The sequence below is a fragment of the Ictidomys tridecemlineatus genome, chromosome 7 (assembly GCF_052094955.1).
Source record: "Ictidomys tridecemlineatus isolate mIctTri1 chromosome 7, mIctTri1.hap1, whole genome shotgun sequence".
Lineage (NCBI taxonomy): Eukaryota > Metazoa > Chordata > Mammalia > Rodentia > Sciuridae > Ictidomys > Ictidomys tridecemlineatus.
Genome location: NC_135483.1, coordinates 25240554 through 25260795, shown reverse-complemented (window position 1 = coordinate 25260795; position 20242 = coordinate 25240554). Strand labels below are relative to the sequence as shown.

General features: G+C 28.7%; 1 protein-coding gene across 5 annotated transcripts in view; it reads right to left on the bottom strand.

Annotated features, from left to right (window-relative positions):
* The window catches only part of Csmd3 (CUB and Sushi multiple domains 3), a 1083924-nt gene that overhangs the window by 655403 nt on the left and 408279 nt on the right, over nucleotides 1–20242 (bottom strand). For 3 of the 5 annotated variants that reach the window (XM_005316223.4, XM_078016771.1, XM_040293722.2), the window contains 2 exons: nucleotides 10937–11014; nucleotides 4195–4282 (listed from right to left, as the gene is read on the bottom strand). In XM_005316223.4, the coding sequence (XP_005316280.1) occupies nucleotides 4195–4282; nucleotides 10937–11014 (166 nt within the window). The remainder of the gene's footprint in view (nucleotides 1–4194; nucleotides 4283–10936; nucleotides 11015–20242) is intronic. The other 2 variants (XM_078016772.1, XM_040293724.2) reach the window with 1 other exon arrangement.

Genomic DNA, 20242 nt, shown 5'->3' with positions numbered 1-20242 from the left:
TTCAGCATAGAAGATGCTGCCAGCTTTTATATCTCTTTGGCAGCATTTCCCTCTGTAAAAGCCTGTTATGTTCCACAGGCATTTCAAATTAGAAACAAAGCTTTTAAGACTTCAAAACACAGCTGCTGGGACTCTCACCTTGGAGATTATAACATAAAATGGTAAGCAAAATATAGCAAGTAAGATACCTTAGTTCTTCAAGGATTTTCTTATAGATTTCCTCAATGATTATAAAAATATTGATTTTTATGAATAAAAGATTGTTTTTCATCCACTGTCTGTAAGTCATTTAGTTTTATGATGAGTTTGAGGTCACGCTATCTGTTCAGTCATGTAATCAGAGAAATTAATGGAAAAATGCTGAAGATGCAGTTGTGCTATTTAATTAATTCAATTCATTAAATATATCTAACTTCCTTTGTCAATCATTACTGTAATATATATGAGTCTATTATATCTGATTTCCACTATCTTACAGGTAAAAGAATTTCTCAACAACAATGAAAAAATATTCAAAGTATTCTAATCAAGTTACTCAAAATGCTAGGGAAGAGCCAAATTGCAACTGTTTAGAAAAATAAGAAGGTCTCTAAGTGGGTACTTAAAAGTATGCAGGATGACACAAGTAAAAAAAAATACTTGGATCAGAGATTCCAGGAGGGGAAAAGAAACAATAAAACCTAGTAAAGAAGTCAGAGAAAATCAGATATATTGGAGGCACACTATGTGGAGTAATTCATCACCACAGCAAATACAAATGGGAGATAAACCTGAAAAGACTGGAGCTATTTTGAGGCATTATGGATGACAAAATTGAATAGATTGTATATAAGGAAAGCTTAAGTTGGAAAAACACATTATTATAGATGTTAGGTAGAAGACTAATATGGCACCAACATACATATGGATAAGAAGAGGAAGAACCTGTAGCTAGGAAAGCTTACATTACAATGTTCTAAAAACATGTAAAGGGTGAACTAAAATGAAAACCATGGAATTAGAGATGGAGGGCCGCTGTTCTCACCTGTGAAAAATAAACATCTTAGTATTTGAAATTTATCTTTCTTTGAGGAACAAATTCATAAATATTTCTACCACACAAGAAGAATGATGAAAGAGTAAATGCTTTGTGATTGTAATCAATGCTCTAGAGAAATCTTTCAATATATTGGTAAAATAACATGTATTTGAGAATATCTATTACTATTTAGAGGTTAAGTTTTAAGAGGTTTTTGTTTTTGTTAAATACATACAAAGTTCTTTCTTCTCTCCTCTGAAATATATGAGTTTACAAATTCTTTAACTGCTGTTTTTTTTTTTTTTTTTGTTGTTGTTGTTGTTTTTGTTTGTTTTGTACCAGTGATTGAACCCAGGGGCGCTTAACCACTGAGCTACTGCCCCAGCCATTTGTTTGTTTGGTTGGTTTTCAATTTTGAGACCTGGGTCTCACTAACTTGCTTGGGGCCTTGCTAAATTGCTGAGGCTGATTTGGAACTCAAGATCACTGCCTCAACCTCTTGGGCCAATGGGATTACAGGCATGCACTAGCATGCCTGGTTTAACTGCTGTTTATAAAATGGTGATATTCTTATAGTTGAGGTTGCTCTTAAAGACAATCTAACCCATTCTCCTGCTAAAGATCCCCAATTTACACTTCTACTTGAAGATTTCTTGCTCCAGATATATTTTTAATTGGCATACCTGAAGTAATAATTAGCAATTTTGAAAATGCACTGTACTTTATTATGCTTTTGCACAATTCCTTTAGTTTGTACCTGGAACATGTAGTAATGCTAGGTAGAAATCCTATAACCTGGCAGATTCAGAATCATCAATCTCAAAAGAATACTTAAAATTACTTAGCAAGGCAAGATTTCAGTCCCAGGCTTGCTCTCCCATTCTTGGTAACAACTATTTTCCATTTGTTTCTCTCAGTCTTAAACTTGGACTAGGTCACTCTTTTATAGGTTTTAACAATTTGCCATCATAGATGGATAGGTGGCCTAAATGAAATAGTTCTGTTGGAACCATGATGAACCAGACAGAAACTACGCAGCTAATGGGGAGCTGCAGTTAATTAGTTCATGTTGTCATGAAATTATGTTGACTTAAGTTGCCAGATACAACCAGGGAATAAAAAAACTCTGTGGAGTGTGTGTGAGTGTGTGTGTGTGTGTGTGTGTGTGTGTGTGTGTGTGTGTTTGCACATAAACACATGAAAGATACAGAGAAAAATACAAATAGAAATACATATCATATCTCTCCTGCGTTTTAAATGTCAGAACCCATTTTTAAAATGCATACATGCTTAAAACAAACATCTGCAGTCCAGGTAAGGCTGAGTGACTGCCAATTTACTCTCTTTGCAGAAGAGATCTGGCTTCTTTTTATCTCCTCAACTCCTCAACTTTATTTTATTCTTAGCTCTATAACTGAGCTTCATTGATCTTTATTTTCTTGGAATAGCTCATTAAGCCCCTCTTCAATATAACACTCCTTCTTTCCTGAATGCTAGCCATATATAATTTTTCCAATATCAACAGGTGTGATATCTAAAGTCAGGTTGGTTTCCGCATTACGACATTTATTATCTTTTATAGGATCTCATTTTTTACCTTATTTTTTACTTCTGAATACTTACTTAGATTTGTTATTACATCTGCCTAGCTTTAAATCTACTGCAGTTAAAGGAAATTTAAATTTAATTCCCTATATTAGTATTACATTACAACGTTGTTAAGTCTATTTTCAATGAACCATTCACATAACTGGCAAATAATGGGTCCAAGTTTTAGTAATAATTTTCCAATCATCTTTTACCATACCAGCTGTTTTGATAAGAGAACTTACATTGTATCCAGATCTATGATTCCTATTGTGCATACATTATTTCATTTAATCTTCTCCTAAACCAATAAGATAAGAGATTTGATTTCCATTTTGAGATTTTAAGATACCTCCTTTTGCAAAAGAAGACAATTCACGTCAAAGATGGGATTTGGATAGTTTGTTGGACTTTTAGACACTGATTAAAGGACAAGATTTGTAGTCCTAACATGAGTTCAAATGCGAGTTCCATCAAATTTTTAGAAAGTCAAACAGAGCTTCAGTTTCATCATTTGTAAAATGAAGCTAAAATAGCAAGTTTTTACATGATTTTATAACAAAGGAGGCATGTAAAAAAGAATCAGTAAATTGCATACAATTATGGAGCCTCTAAAGTATAACTATTAATAGTTGAATCTGAATTAACTAATTTTAATTGACTTATTTTATTATGAGTAAATTTAACCAGATCTGAGACCTTTTGAATTTCTCTTTGGTATATATCTTCAAACATTATTATCTATTTTAAGTTTGAGAAGTAAAGTTCAATAAATATTTTTTAAAAATACAATTATGTTCATGTTGAAGTAAGATTATAATTTTCTATTTGAAATATAGCAAAATATAGCCTTAAGTTATCTTGAAAGATCCAGGTGACAAAATTTCCACAGATCTATATTCTAAGAGCTATCTTTTGGTTCCTAGAAATATTCTTTAGAGTATGGTTTGTACTTCACATAAACAATATAAAGAAATAACAACTGTAAATATAAAAATATAAAGGTTTTAAAGTGTTCTTTGGTAGTTAAGTATATTTCATTGTATATTATATACATTCTCTAGGTTGTTGGGAAATGTAATTTCAAATTAATAAAATAAATACTAATTTTAGGATCATATAAAATTAATATTACAAGTTATGATTATTTTTAAGACACACAAATAAGATGTATATAGAATATCTGCTGAAGGATTTCATGTGCATTGCCTCAGTTGGAATTCACCATTGTATGTGATTAATTTTTTACACATTACAGAAGAGGAAATTTGGGCAGACAGGATTGAGCAACATATTCAAGATCAGACAACTAATTAATAAGCAGCAGAATTTGAATGAAAATATAATATAAATCCCATGATTTTTCACTTACTACATGGCAAGCAATTAATCATTTAATTTCAAAAAGAATGTCCTGATAAAGACAACATATTACTTAACTAGTCACACTAAAATAATGAATGATCAATGGAATCTAGCTGCCATAATCTGAAGTCACCAGGTTTCTATTTCCATATTATCAGTTCTTTTTAAAAAATTAAATTCAAATAAACTGACAAAATAAATCATAAAATAATTTTAAATATTACCTAAAATCTGATCCAAGTCTCTTCCCATTTTCTGGTTCTCCTGGATCTGGACATAAATTGGAAGCTGTTTTAATACCTCCCTCATTTACTGTAGCAGCAAGAAGAAAAATAAAAACAAAATATTTATAATTAGAAATAAAGAATGATATTAATTTTAAAATTTACACAAAACATATATTCTGTTACTATAATCACTATTTTTTACTATAGAAAATTAAAATACAATCTTATAGAAAAATAATGAAGGCAAAAAACTTCTTCCTCTTTTTATGGACCTATCAGAACCTAAATTTAATATTTATATTCAATGACATACTATGAATATTAACTCGTTAGTATCTAGCACTTTCTTTTTAATTTCAATCAAATTGAAAGACACATTTCTAGCTTATTAGTGCCAGAGTTTCCATTAATTATTGATAGTACAGAGACCATTACCAGTTATAACACTGTCATTTGGAACTTTGCTGCTTTTTGTTTTTTTGTCCATGATTGGGGATTGAACCCAGTGGTTCTCTATCACTGATCTTCATCCCCAGATCTCCTTATATTTTATTTTTTAACAGGATCTCACTAAATTGCCCAGGTTAGCTTCAAACTTGAAATTTCCCTGCCTTGTTCTCCTGAGTAGCTAAGATTCTACTGAAATTCAATGTTGGTGGATACTTTTTGTTTTCAAAGTTGCAATTAAAAATAAGACCATACAGGAAAAATTTAAAGTTATAAACATTTTTGTATTTGGTATATAACAAAATAATTTTGTCTGCCAATATTAAGGTAAAACAATGATGTGGTAGGAAGCATGTCATTGAATTATGATATAATGCTAGAAACCAAAATAATGGCTTTACCCTCAAGCAATTTCTATAACTACATTTTACATGACTATTGTACAGATTGTCATCAGTTTATTTAGAGCACTCAGTTAATGAAGGCTTTTTTTTTTTTTCAGTGAATGTGGTCACATTGGATGCTTAAATTCCCAGGATATATTTTTTAATGGGAAGTAATAAAGCCAGATAATTCTGAAATATTTGAGTGATATTGTTTTATAATTCAATCTTATAGTGAACTGGAGAGTAATTTCCATAATTTTGCTCCTTTATTAGTTTGCTCTTTTAAAGAAAACATAGTGCTTCAAACACCAGAGGAAAATTCCTAAACCTTATAATTGTTCTTGTCCTGCACTCTGGATTAGAATCATCTGTAGATCTTTCTTTAAAGATTAAAAATGCATAGTTCTAGCTCTGGATATTCTAATACAATTAGCGTATAGTAGAAACCTGGGCATCAATTTTTGTTTTTTAATATAACTTTCAAGATGATTCTAATGTAAAGTTAAAGTTGAGAACCACTGTACTTGTGGATTGTTTAGATGGAATTGATCATTGGGTTGACACTAATTCATCAGATAGCAAGACAGCTATCAAATGATAGTCCAGCAGTCATGGTTGTGGTAAAGGTGCCCTCTTCTCAATTAGATATAAAATTATTTTTTTCTAATTTTCACCAACAATATCTTTCCTGCACCTTTATTATATACTCATGGATTCAAATAATGTAATATTTTTATTTTTCTTGGTCCTTTAATTTTTTAAAATTCCTTTTGCCATTTCTGGGGTTTTTGGTCACTGTCTTACCTTAGCTGATTTCACTAATTCAAAGGAACTGGCCCAGAGCCCTTCATATTTTGTATTTCCCTCAATGTTTAAAAACTTACTTCTTTGTCAATGATTTCTAGTATAGGATTTTGCATCTTTTCTAAAATTTCCTGCTCCATCAATAGCCATTATATCATCCCCCAAATTTCCAATTGCTATATCATGTGTCAGCTCAAATTCAACCTAATCACTTTGATACTTTTGTGACAACATTATTATTTATCTTCAATCTATCTTGAATACTAGAAGAGGACCGAACTTCTTAACACATAGTTATTTTTTGTTTTAATTACTATACAAATCTCCAATGAGTCAATTAGATTTCTACAAGTTTCTAATACTTCTAAACACATATGTCCTAGTTGCTTGATTAAAACCAACACATAAAAACTGTTTTTAATAAACTAAGCATTTTCTATGGAAGTATTAACTTTATAATTTTTGAAAAGCTATTGATAATACTGTAGAATGTGTTATTAAAATGTAACTTTCTTTTAGCGAGTATTGTAGATGATGAAAACAGGTGGCATAACCTAGATTTAACTACTTTAGTATAATACAATATATAAAATGAATTAAAGATTAATGTGCAAGTGGTTTATATACATTAGAAAATAAAATTATGAAAAAGTCTTTTTTTTGTATTTTACAATTTTTGTATCAAAAAGTAAGACCATGTTAAAGATTTATATAAATTTGAATGTTAGTACATCCAACTATGTGTCTTCTATATCTATTTTATATTTTAGTTCATTTGATCCTCACAACAATCTTACAGGAAACTACTATTAGAATTTTGCACCTCTTCAAGGCAAGGAAACTGAGGCATCGGGAGGTTAAGAAGTGAGTCAAAATCATTTGCCATTTAATGCCAGAGTCTGTATTTAAATACAGGCCAACCTTTCAGCTCTGAAGACCATCTAAGACAGCTCAGCAAGGCAGAAAATAAAGTCATTTTCTAAAATTCAAAACACTTTTACAAATATTTTCCATTAAAATACAGAGAATATTTATGATTTTCACCACATTTACATAATTAATTTCAATTCTTATGAACTTAATTGTCAGGTTATTTCTATGTGTTTGGAAACATCATTTAAATCGCTGATTTTGACATCTGCAATAGAGCACAGCCTTTCCAAATTAAAATACAGGGATAATGAGAGAGCTTCTGCAAGCTACATGTACTAAGTGTCTGTTAGTTGTAAACGTTCAAAATAAAATATAAATTAATATCAAAATGTATGATCTTTTCTTTTCTCTGACGTTTAGCTATTTCAGAATTGCCCCGGGTTAAATGATATCAGACATTCAAACAAGGTTAGTACTCATTGAATCAACTGCTTTCACTATACAATGCCATTGAAATGACTAGATAGATTTAACATTTTTATTTCTTTTAATTTGAGTAGTAATTTGCAGAATGGTAAAAACATCAATGCTCTTTAAAATTTATACAGAGTGTTGTCCCTTGAAAAGGACATCTGCTAGGAGAAAGCCCTTTTTGCTATGATCTTTAAGAATATTTTTATTAGTAGTAATATTAATGAAATGTGATTCTTTTTCTCCACACACCAATAAAGAGATGAATGAAATTTATAAGATTTTAAAATTGATGTATTTATTATAACACACAAGTATCTTTTGTTTCAAGAATCTTAATTTTTGTATTATTGTATTGTTATTTTATTATTTAACTTAAACACACTATTAGTCAACATCAAAATATAATATTGTTATTATAAACATGTTTTATAAAGTTTATGATTTTATATAGCACACTGAATACATTAAAAATAAAAATAAGTTGACTCTAACTAAATTCACCTCTATATTACCTCTTCTAGCTGCCTACATTGCTACTTTTCTCATGTTTTTATTTAGTTTTTAATATTTATCCTAATTTTTAAAATATTTGCTTTTTGGTTCTGAGCTCAAACATCATGGATGTCAATGATGTTATTTTATACTAATACATTTTTTATTCTACAAAAAATTACCTTTTAAATCATTTAGCATCCCAAAATACTATTATATTCTTCAGGGCTAAGACGACTGTATTTTATTTACTTCTTAATTTTTATTCTAACATGATGTTGCCATGGAGAAACTATGGAATGTATAAATAATTGGAATGAATGAAAGTGTGGATTTGAAAAAGGAAAGAAAAACATAACCTTTTATAGTAACCTTATAGTTTCTTTACCCACCTTAATATTCTAGAAGGGCTTCAGATAAGTAGGCAAAAATACTAGCCAATAAGTTTTGTTTTTTAAATATTTATAATTTCAAAACTATTTTTTTTCTTGTCAAATTTACAATTTTGAGGATAGGTTGGGCAACTCTTTGTTATTCAGAGTAACAAAGGATGACTGGGGCAATTTAGAGTTCTGGTATTAAAGCTGAAATAAAAACTGAATTAGCTATTCAAACAACTAAAATATCCCTATCAGCATTACTGAACCTTCCTGAACATTTTGGTCATTCATTTCTCAGCTAAACTGTAAAAAGACAGGCTTTCGCAAATCTGCATTCCAGGTCACCCATGCTTATACTTGCTGATGCCCATGTCAGCAATAAAACTTATTTGGTGTTTAAGGAACATAGACTTTCTTTCTTTTTTTTTTTTTAATTTGAAAGTCAAAAGTCAGATAAAAGTTGTCTTTCTTTTATTTTGTCTTGTGTTAACTAAAGATCAAGAGATGAAAACTTGAATGATTACTTGATAATAAAAATATAATGATAAAATTTGAAATGATATAGCCATTTGCTATAAACAACCATATTTTTAAATTCTGTTATTCAATATTGAGAAAAAAACTGTAGTAAAAATAAATTTTAAATAATTATGGCTTGCCAGGCAGGCACAGAAGTGCATTCCTGTAATCCCAGCAGCTTGGGTGACTGAGGTAGAAAGAGCAAAAATTCAAAGCCAGCCTTAGCAAATTAGCTAGACCCTGTCCAAATAAACAAAAACAAAACAACAACAAAAATGGGATGGATATATGACTCAGTAGTTGAGCTCCACTGATTTCAAAAAATAATACAAAAAATATTGTATTTTGTACCAGCTCCCTGTACAAAAAATAATAATTATAATTGTTGGCTTGCAATTTTGTAACCATAAAAAGTTTTCTATAAATACTTGGTTTGTATTGATGTAGAAATAACTTATATTAAAAAAAAAGTAAGGAAAAGCATTTTCTTTTCTTTTTTTTAACATGAAGAACAATGGAGAAAGGCAAAAATATGAGGTAAATTAAGCATTATTTCCTTCATATGAACTTTTTGTCTGACAATCTTGAAATAAGTATTCAGGGGTTGGTTGGTTTGTTTTAGGTAACACAGTAATACAAACAATCTCCTTTTATTTCACCATTAGACTCCATAACAATGAAATATATATTTCCACTAAGGCAACATACCAATCAGTATAGAGTTATTCACATCAAATAATACCTTGACAAATCCGAGATATCTTAGTATAGATATACTCAGTTTCTCAGAACATCTTGAAGTTGAAAGCATGCAGCACATAAAGTAACACTTGTATAGATAAGTGAGAAAAGGAAAACTAGTCTTATAATTCTAGTTAGAATTCCAAAACAGATATGTGGGTCAGATTAAAATATTGGGAAAATTTTAGTAAACATATTATTTGGTACTATAAACATTTTACTTCCATTTCATATTGACATAATGAAATTTACTATGTTGGAATCATCTGAACTAGCAAATTTTTCTATTTATATTTTTTATTATAGGATATATGTATTTCTTTCCAAAATGTATCAACTGATTTATGTCTGAATCATATTGTAATGTTATTTTCCACAAAATGGACAGTATCAATCTTGAAAATAGGTTTTTACCCTAAAATATATGAAGAAACCATAATTATACAGTTTCATACCTTGAAATAAACTATGTGTGCTTTCCAAACAGATTACTTAATTTGATCAATGATCTCCTATTAATATTTGCTGTTTGGGATTTAGAATTTTCAAGTCTAACTTAAAAATGTAAAGATCCGATATTAAAATTGTGAAACCATAAAATATTTAATAACACAAGAGTTCCTAAGTTTGTTTCTTGATAATTAACATAAAAACTCAATTCATGCCACTATTTATATGTGTAACTCAATAAACACAGGCAAATACCTTTTTTAAATAATTCTAATAAATGGTTTTACTTAAAGAAATCATTAAAATATTTCACTGGGTTTTGGAAATGAAGAAAAATATACTTGAAAATATACTCTTGTTGAAGAATCAACAATAGTGCCATACATAATTTTCAAAAACTTCTCTCATTTTCTATCAACATACTGTTTTTAGAAGTTAGGTACTATAATATAAATAGCTTGTTTCAAAGGTCCAAACATGGATGCAGGTAAACAAGGAGGTGAGGAATTTTTACCAATTGCTATTAACTTGTATCACAAACATGTATAGCTTTACCAAAATCATTTTCCATGTTGTTTATGGTAATACAGATATATGCTCTAATTCAATGATTCTTTTAATCTGGGATTATGAGATGGGCATCAGATTATCTAAAAACATGAATTTGTGAAAAAAAAATTGAATATTTCAGACCATGAGATTTTCAAAGGAGTAACAATTGATATAATTTATTCAAATTAAGAATATGATTTCTTAAATGAAATTGCTTTTACATAAATATGCCTTAGAATTTATTCTGTAGAAATTTAGATGTACTCAAATAAGAATTCCTACAGGAAACCATCAATTTTAGAAATTTTATTCATTTTTATCTCACAATCCAGAATTACAAAACTTGACTGTCATCAGCAAATGAGGTCAAATATGGAATATATTAAAATATTGAATAAATTTTAGCAAGAGCAATTTGAAGTTGGAAAACCCCTGAATTAAAATCTATTAACTCAATAACAGTTAAATACATAAAATATAAATAACCATCATGCATGTTATGTAAATATTAATGCAGTTAATTTGGTAAATACACAAATATTTTGATAAAACACACACAACACAAACACCACAAACTTCATTCTTGCACTAGAGAAAGTAACAAAAAAGGAGTACACTCACAGATAGAAAACTTGTTGCTGTTGTCTTTCCCTGGAAACAATTTAAATCCTCTAGATTTAAAATCTATGGCCTTTTTCACTAGTTAAAAAAACAAACAAAAACATGTATCAGGAAATACAATTCAAAAATGAAATTCAAGTTAACAAATTTTGTTAGCATGGAAGTATGCAAATTTAAAGAAATTGCTTTCTTAAGCCTGTATAGGGTACCCTGAGGAAAATACAAAAAAAAGTAATATAATCACCTAGTAATATAAGCAGTATAGAATTTTAAATATTCTATAGGGAAAAACCTGCATATACACATAAATATTTTTAAAAACTATCCAAAGTTTTACATAAAATCAAAATCTAAGCACTTTATCATAAACCACTTGGATTCACCAAATTGTATGGAATAAATTTAATTAGAAAAGCAAATAATACTGGGACATTAGTATAGCAGAAAGAATTTAATAAACTTGGCTTAAAAATTAAATTAAAAATTTAAATTACCTAAAAATTTAACTTATTTGAAATATTAGGAAAAATTTAAGAAAATAACATAATTGGAAATATTCAAAATACATTTTAATAATTTGGCCACTAATTTCCATTCATTAACATTGCTTTTGACACTATGACTGATAAAAAATGTGTGGAAGTGAATCACAGTATTTGGAATTTTGCACTATTTGAATACTTGCAACTTTCTACTACTTCTAATCTTAGGTATAGAAAATCAATATCTTTAAGATGAGGTATCACATTTTGTACTACATCAAAATAGATATAACTGGATAATCTAATAAAAAATAAATTCATATTAATCCAGTGGAGTCACCTATAAATTTTTTTAAATTTAATTTTAATATGTTAAAAATATTCTCCAAGTAACTTGGATTAAAATAACTTTTACTTCATTATAGTACAAATTATGTAATTAAGTCTAGATGCTATTGGTTTTAAAAACTGATAATATTTCAGAAGACCATTTAAAATTTTAATTGACACCAAGTGAAATAAAGAATATGTATTTAACTAAAATCTTGTCAATTAAAAATAGTTATAAAATCTGACCTAATTAGATATTCCAAACATCAATTATTTTAAGAAAAGACATAGTATGAACAAGAATATAAGAAATATATTTAATGTAACTAAGTATTACATAATTTTTACATAGTGCTTTTTATGGTGAAGGATAATAGCTTTAAACATATGCAATTAGGGCTTGGAACGTGGTTCAGTAGTTAAGAACTCCTGGGTTCAATCCCCAGTAACAAAATAAAATAAAATAAAAATCATGCAATCAGATTTGTTCATGCTTTCAATTTGAATAAAAAGCAAAACTGATCTTTATTTTGATAGTTTAAAATCCACATTTTGCTGATTCTACACTGTCTTTCTACCAACTAGTTCAAATTAAGGATCTCTAATTGATTATGAATATTTTTGTGATTTTTTTCTTCTTGTTAGTACCTCCAAAGGTAGAAAGGAAGAGATGGGGCCTGATGGCTTATTGGGACATGTATTTATGAATTATCTATGCATGCTACATAGATTAATAGAGGAACATGAAAACTGGAGTAGAATTTAAGACTCCTGATCTTTGGCAATTATTAGTTGAGTGATTTGCAAAAGACCTCCATTTCTTCTCTTAAAATAGAAAGGTAAAATTAGATAACCTCTTCACCTCTTTATGGTTCAGAGATTGTCTGTGACTCTTATTTATAGTAAAGAATGACTATTGCTCTCTCAAGTGATGCTCTTTGGGGTGATTCTCCACTGACACCTCCATGATAACTTAAAGTATAATTCTTCTGAAGTAGTAAAATACTCTAAATATAGTTTGGCCACTTTTAAAATTCCCTGCTGCCTCAAATTGCTTTTATTTTCTTTTTTAAAAATAATTAGCATTTTTATTTCTGTGGCAGAAGTCTAGATTTTTCCATTCTAAACATGAATTATAAGAAGGGATCTATGTCTATTTTTCTCTGTATTGTACAATTTGACTTTTTAAGTATTACAAATTAGTCTGAAGATTTCATGATAGTTTTAACTCAAATCATAAATTATACAAAAGAATCTTTTTAAAATGATGACGTTGTACAACCAAAGGCAAAAGTTGTATAATATTATATAGGTTAAAGATTTCACTGTTGTAAATAATGTTTAAATAGTATGTGTGTGGAATGGAGAAGTATGTATTTGAAGAGAAGGACAGGTTTGTGTGAATGTTTATATCTAATCTGAACTATTTGGTTGCAGTAAGAGACAATACCTGAACAGGAAAACAAGTGAATGCTTCTAGCCAAAAGAACATCAACTTGGATCAGTAATTTTAAATATTTTTTTCTGGCTGTAACAGGATGTTTATTTTTTTCTTTTAAAAAGCGCCTATATATCAAATAATTCTTTTTTAATCTACATTTTTTAAGGAAAAAACTATAATAACTGTAATATAAATAAAGAAGATGAATGATAGAAAAACATCCATTTTAGGACATAAAAGGTTGTGAGTATAAATTAAAATTTAAATTTAATTTAAATGCAAAATTTAAATTCACACAAATTTCAAAATGTAAGTAAACAAATACTTTAGAACATTTTATAATTTTTTATAGAAAGAACACATATATATTTATGAAAAATCAAAGGGTTTGATAGTCTTTTGATAATAAGATCTTGTCCTATATCTTTTATAAAAGATTTTATATCACATGTGTGCCATAAAAATGTAAATAAATCTAATGTCACCAAGGAGTGTTTCTAGTGACCAAAGTTAATTTAAAAAAAAAAAACCTGACTTCTTAAAACTTATGTATTTCAATAAGAAGCATGTAAAATTTATTAGTACAAAAGAGAGTCAATGTTGAAATGCATAATGATGTCATATATACATTAAGAAAATGGTAAAAGACTGTGTGTTATTTGTGGCAATTCCCTGCACTGTTCAGTAAGCTCCTCAAGGGCAGGAAAAAAAATCTTGCTCATATTGTGCAAGTGATGAATAAATATATGCAATATTTCTAATGCTGGTCATTTAAGGATATTTTGTTGAGAGAATTCCCTTTATTAATTTTGAATTAGGAAAGGTGAATAAGTAAAAGACTGAATACATTACAAACTGATCATTTGTAAAGGAATGTTTAAATACATAAAAACTATGTATGCTCTAATAAATTAGAAAGCATTAAATGTAAGACCTATAAGCTTATGCATAAAGATCCATTTCCTTTGTTTTCTTATGTTTTTTAAAGCCAAATTATTTTTATCACTTTTGCTTGTTTTTATAACTTTTTGTTGTTTTTGTTTAACTCTTTTTTCCCCTATATAATAAAAGTATGTTTTAATATGTAAAATGTCAGGCAAAAAGGAACAATATGAGAGCAATCAAATCCATCCTTGTTTATTTAAAAAACACCTTTGTTTCTGTAACTTTCATTAGATCAGTTTTAAATCACTATAATGGATTGTTGCATTATGGTATCTTCACTTGAGCTACTGTTCTGTTATCCTCAAAATCAATTTGAATTCTAAACTTCCTTTAAAAACATATTCAAAGAAAGTGATGTTGAAGATTTATTTAGCCTTGCTTTCATGTTAATCAGCTGAAGTCATTATTCAAAATGAATTAAATAACTCATATTACAAAAAGTAAACATATATCCATAGAAGTGAAAACAACCTTGATTTTTTTTCTAAAGTTTTTTTAAATAAATATCATCTGACTTTATTTTTTATTAGAGAATCCTGATTAGTGTAAATTAAGACAATGAGGTATAGTGGGAGGCAATAGATTAGGATGCAGTTGAATTAGTTTGGTGTTTACTTTTATTGTTAGAAAACTAAGCATATTATATAGATGTGATAGAGGGAATTCAAACATCAGCTGCAGATTTGGAAAAGATAACTTTTAAGTGGTCTTTTATCACAGAGCTTCTATAACATAATCACAAAATATCTCCTGCCTTCATGTTCTTTATTGAAATTTGATGGTTTTTTCACCACATAATCTCAAAAAATAAATATTTATAATTTATAATTCTGTTTGTTGGCATTCATATACATAACAAAAAATCTAAATTTGGAGAACATTTATCTTTGAAAACAAACACATATGATTAGTATTACTAAAACACTTTTATCAAGTGGAAATAATTTACATTCGAGTTTCTGTGGCATTCTAGGAGACAGTACCATTATGTACCATGTGTCATTAAAAAATCCTAAAACTACTCTCAGTTTCTACTTATGTTATATTATAATATAATAATTAAGGTAAAATGAATGTAACATTCTAATTTTGACCTTTTAAGTTTATAGTATTTATTTTGACAATAAAATATTCTGGAAGTGGTCATGGCTGCATTATAAACATATGATTCTACAGATTATGATGATTCTTGAAATAAAAAAGAATTTCTCATGAGCAAGTAATTGGTTTCTACTGATTTAGAGGGGTTATTTCTGCTTTATTTTAACATTTATCTTCAAATGTTCAATAATGTCTTTATCTTCCTCTTTTGTACAACCATTTGATATGGTATCTACTTTTTATTTTGTAATTTCTACTTATTATTTTAAGTTAATTATAATGATAACATTGTCTTCATAAATAGAAAATATGAATAAAAATTAATTTCCTGCAGTTTTGTATATTTAAAGTAATTGACATGTGTTTTGATTTTGAGAAGATGGCACATCTTAACATTTATATTGATATTGAGAAATATGGTCACTGACTACTAGTTGTACTACAGATTAAACAATGTTATTTGTTACATTTCTTTCCCTAGAGTAGGAAGTGACAGACCTATTTTCTAGTCCTGTAAACATGAAATACATTTGTTAACTTCTCCATTCAGATCTAGAAGGTTCATTTGTTTAGCCTTAACTATTTGGAAAGAAAATTTGGACCTAAGAAAGACAGGCAAATGTCATTAGAACCCTCAGTTCTAGACTGGAGATTAAAATGTATTTAGAGGTTATTAAAGTAATTATCTGTGTTAAGAGTCCAGGTTTTGTTCATTTGTTTGTTTTAAGGTAAGTATTGGCTTATACAAACAATGACATTTAACCTTTTTTGAACATCCTATATTAGCTGAACAAAACACTTAGAATATGTTTAGTATGGGGGCTTCTATTGATGACTTCTTCTATAGAATCCTTAGAAGAGGAAAAACTGAGAAATTATATTGATGTCAGAGTAAAAGCTGGGTGATATTCCTGCATTGTCTGTTTTTCCAATTTTCATGTAATTTTTACCACTGGATTAATAATACAAACTTCTGAGAAAACAATATTTTTTTTAAATGTTTTTATAGTCTAATTTTTAAAGGTGATTAGAAATATGCTTCAATTATATTATGTTTCTGGAGTATATAGGAAGAAAGTATAATAGAAAATTCAATAGTATACTATCAAGTAATTCACATGAAAAATATTTTATAACAATGTTAAAAAATAAATGAAGATAAAATCTACATCAAGGGAAATAATAATGGCCACCACTTGTTGACAAAAGCAGTGATGCAACTAAATGCATTCAAAAGTACAGAAAACTTCATTTAGAAAAGAATATAAAATAGGGATTTGTGAGATCTAAAACATTTTCAAATTCAAAATAATAGAATTTCTGTATTCTAAAATATATAAGTGATACTATACATTAATTTTTATAAATACTTAAAATTTTAATGTACTCTTCCTATTAAAAAGATACTAGAGATAAGTAATAAGGTTCAGATACCTCAGTATGTTTGTCTATTTTTGTGTCACTAGGGATTATACTCAAGACCTCATGCATACAGGGAAGGCACTGTGCCACTGAGCTACATCTCCATCCCTACCAATATGCTTTTTAGACCTTAAAATACATATGCCAACACTAGTTTGTGGCTAGCACTTATTCTCATATACAGAATATGTAACCGTAAAATATATGTGATGCTCAATTTTTAGTAACAAATATAATAATGTAATTTGCCATCATGCTTAACTTCTATAATAAATTCTTAAATTATCATATAGCAAGAGTCTTTAATGTTAGTTATTTATGTGACAGTTATTGCCTGTTACAATTAGTCAATCTCAGAGGCCATTCCAATTGGTGATACTATATACTAAATGTTTTTCAAATATTTTCTATTGTCTTTTTCACTATGTAAAAATAGTATGTAAATTGTGACCTACTATCCCTGAATTTCTAACTCAAAAGTTGTATTGTATACAGTTAGAAGCCTCCCCAAATATTTGACTAAAATAGAAAATTTATTCAGAATGTATAGAAATGCCCTTAAATATATAATTAATCACATTAGGTTATATGAACCTATGAAACAATTATTTAACATACAAAGAACATGTGATCAGTCCATTTCCATTTTTCAAAAGATCCTGTAGCAAGTTCTCAAAATTGAAAATGAGATTGACTTTGACTCCCAATCTTTTCAACAATTTTAGAGTAGAAATAGCTGTAAAGTATGTTGACACCCAATTTGAATCTTCATACATGTACTTTGGATAATGATGTCATCACATTCCAACAGATATAAAAAATTGTGGTATATATGTGTAATAAGAATTGTAATGCAAAAAAACAAAGTACATGTATAAAGGCATGAATTGGCGTGAACATACTCTATATACAAAGATATGAAAAATTGTACTCTATATGTGTAAAGGAACTGCAATGCATTTCGCTGTCATATATTTTAAAAAAATAAAATCAATAAACTAAAAAAAAGAAATAGCTGTAAATTCTTTTACTTGGGAAACTGAAGGGAGTAGTAAGAATGATAAGGAAACATCATGTTTTAGAAAAACAATTTGTTAATTTTTCACATGCCTTGTAGATTGAAATAATTTTGTTACTTTTATTTAGGAGACAGTGGGCTGGATATATAGCTTGGTGCTAAATTGCTTGCCTGTTATGTGTGAGACCCTGCTTTTGATTCTCAGCACTGCTAGGAGATGGTGTACAGTATAAATTACTAACTGAAAAAAATCAAATAATTAATCATTGGCTAAAGACTCTAAAAATTATATATGGGCTTTCTTTCTTCCTAGAAATGGAACAAATTCAGGAATCCATAACACTTGCATAGATAACAGCAGATGCACCCACAATGCTTGGCATAACAGGTCTTACAGTTGTGGTGTGCTGTAAAATGTCAGGATTATATGAAAAATGTGGGCTTTATATATTCTCTTTAGGGATTCTGATAATTGGCATAATAAAAGTCACCATATGGAATAGTTACCATTGATACAGTTTACAGATACTTTTAACACTTTAGAACTATCTCAATCTTTAATATAATTAAGCTTTTAATCTTTGTTTTCTGCCAGCTTCAAATTAACTAATATTATACAGTGTCTTTTGTCCTATAATGAAATATTAAGATCCACTCAATTTATGTATTTTGTTAGGCCCATTTTTGCATCCAATGGCTTTGTTTGTTTTAATGATAATTTCTGTTATCCTTTTGCATAGATTTTACTATAAAGTTTACATGTAAAATGATAATAATATTTTCTTACTCAAGATAAAGTAATGTACACCAAAAACTAGTTTAATTTCCAATTTCAAAGACTATTTACTGCCTTCTGAAAAGAGAAATAAGCAACTGCTTTAATAATAGTAACCACTTTAACAATTCTCTTTAGCAGTTCATTGGAATGAATCTATCCTTCCACTACAAATTTCGTTAGTATGGTAAAGAATTATAAATTTAAAAAACAGAAAATTGGATTACTTAAATAAAGATGTTCCATCATTCCTGTGATTTAGGTTTTTATATTTTATCCAAGAACTGTACTAGAAAACTATATATCAGTACATGAATTCTGTTTAAAATAAACAAAGATAAGCTCTTATAGTTGTATTTAATGCAGGGCTATGCAGCTAGATTTATGGCTATTTATGAAAGCAAAGCACCCATCATAACTCATCTATGTCCTAATTTCCATTTGCCTTTTCTGGTCTGTTCTCATCCTCTTCCTTGACCTCTGCCCAGGTTGATCTCAATAGCTTACGTCCTTGCTCCAAAAATTGTGGTATTAAAATAGAAGAAAAACAGAATAGTAAGCAATACTCCAGACCTACTGAAATCAAAATCTGAAGGTTCAAAATCCCCAGATGATTCTTATTAATATTTAATTTTTTAAAGGACTGAATTCTACCTACAGACTCCCTTATACTTTGGGCAATTCCTGTAGAAAGATGGAGGAAGGGATTAAAGTAAGACAAATTTTATTCCATAGAAAACCTTACCATGTCACTGATTGGAGTTCGCTAAGATTCTTAATTGAAGGGTCCAGGTCCTTTCAAGTCAGCCTGCTGATTCTAACACTTCCCTCCCTTTATCCCATAGATTGAGAATCATGTCTGTCCATATACTATTACCCTAGGCTACAGCATCATCATTTGTAGTTTCTTTAATTTATTTATTTAGAGATAATCCCTTTGAAAGCACCTTCCTTTAATAAGCACAATGTCCCATTGTTTTCAAATGGACTGTGAGTTATTCCATTGGCACATGAATATTATTATATGATTTGGTTTCAGATATAGTTTTCAGGCACCATATTCAACAACTATTTTTATTTGTTTATAACCACCATAATATTTGAAAGGATAGTACATAGAATTCTCAGATGATTATTATTAATTATCCTATCATTGCTTGCTCACTCACAGTGCTCCGGATTAAACCCAGGGTCTCACACAGTAGGCAAGCACTCTACTACTGAACTGTATTTCCAGCCATGCCCTGTTGTTCCTTAGGAAATATTTTGAAGACCTAGACTATACAGATAGGCTCTTTTCTAGCAGTTATTTTCCAAAGAAGCACAGATAACTCACAAATATAGGAGACTGAAAAGAAAGTTAAATTAATTCAGCTGAACTGAATTTGAAGAGTACTTGAATTAAGGGTGAAACTAGGGAAAAAATAAAATGCATATTTCTCAAATATCCATATTAATTTAAATGTTACATATGACTTTGGTACAACTTATATGTGACAACAATATTGGTAGTGTTAAACTGAGCCATATATACCTGTTTATGACACACTCTTTAATGATTAAAAATCAAGATTTTTATTACATAGATTAACTCAATATTTCACTTATTGGAGTTGGCTAAGATTTACTTTAATAGTGTAATATTACCTTAAACTGTTTTATCCTTAGGGAAATGAGGTACCAAAGAATCTTAAAATCTGAGCTAATCTTTTTTGCAATTTGTTCTCATTTATCTTTACCTTGCAAGGTTTTTTATATTAGAGTATATTGTCTTTTCATAAAGGCTCTAGAA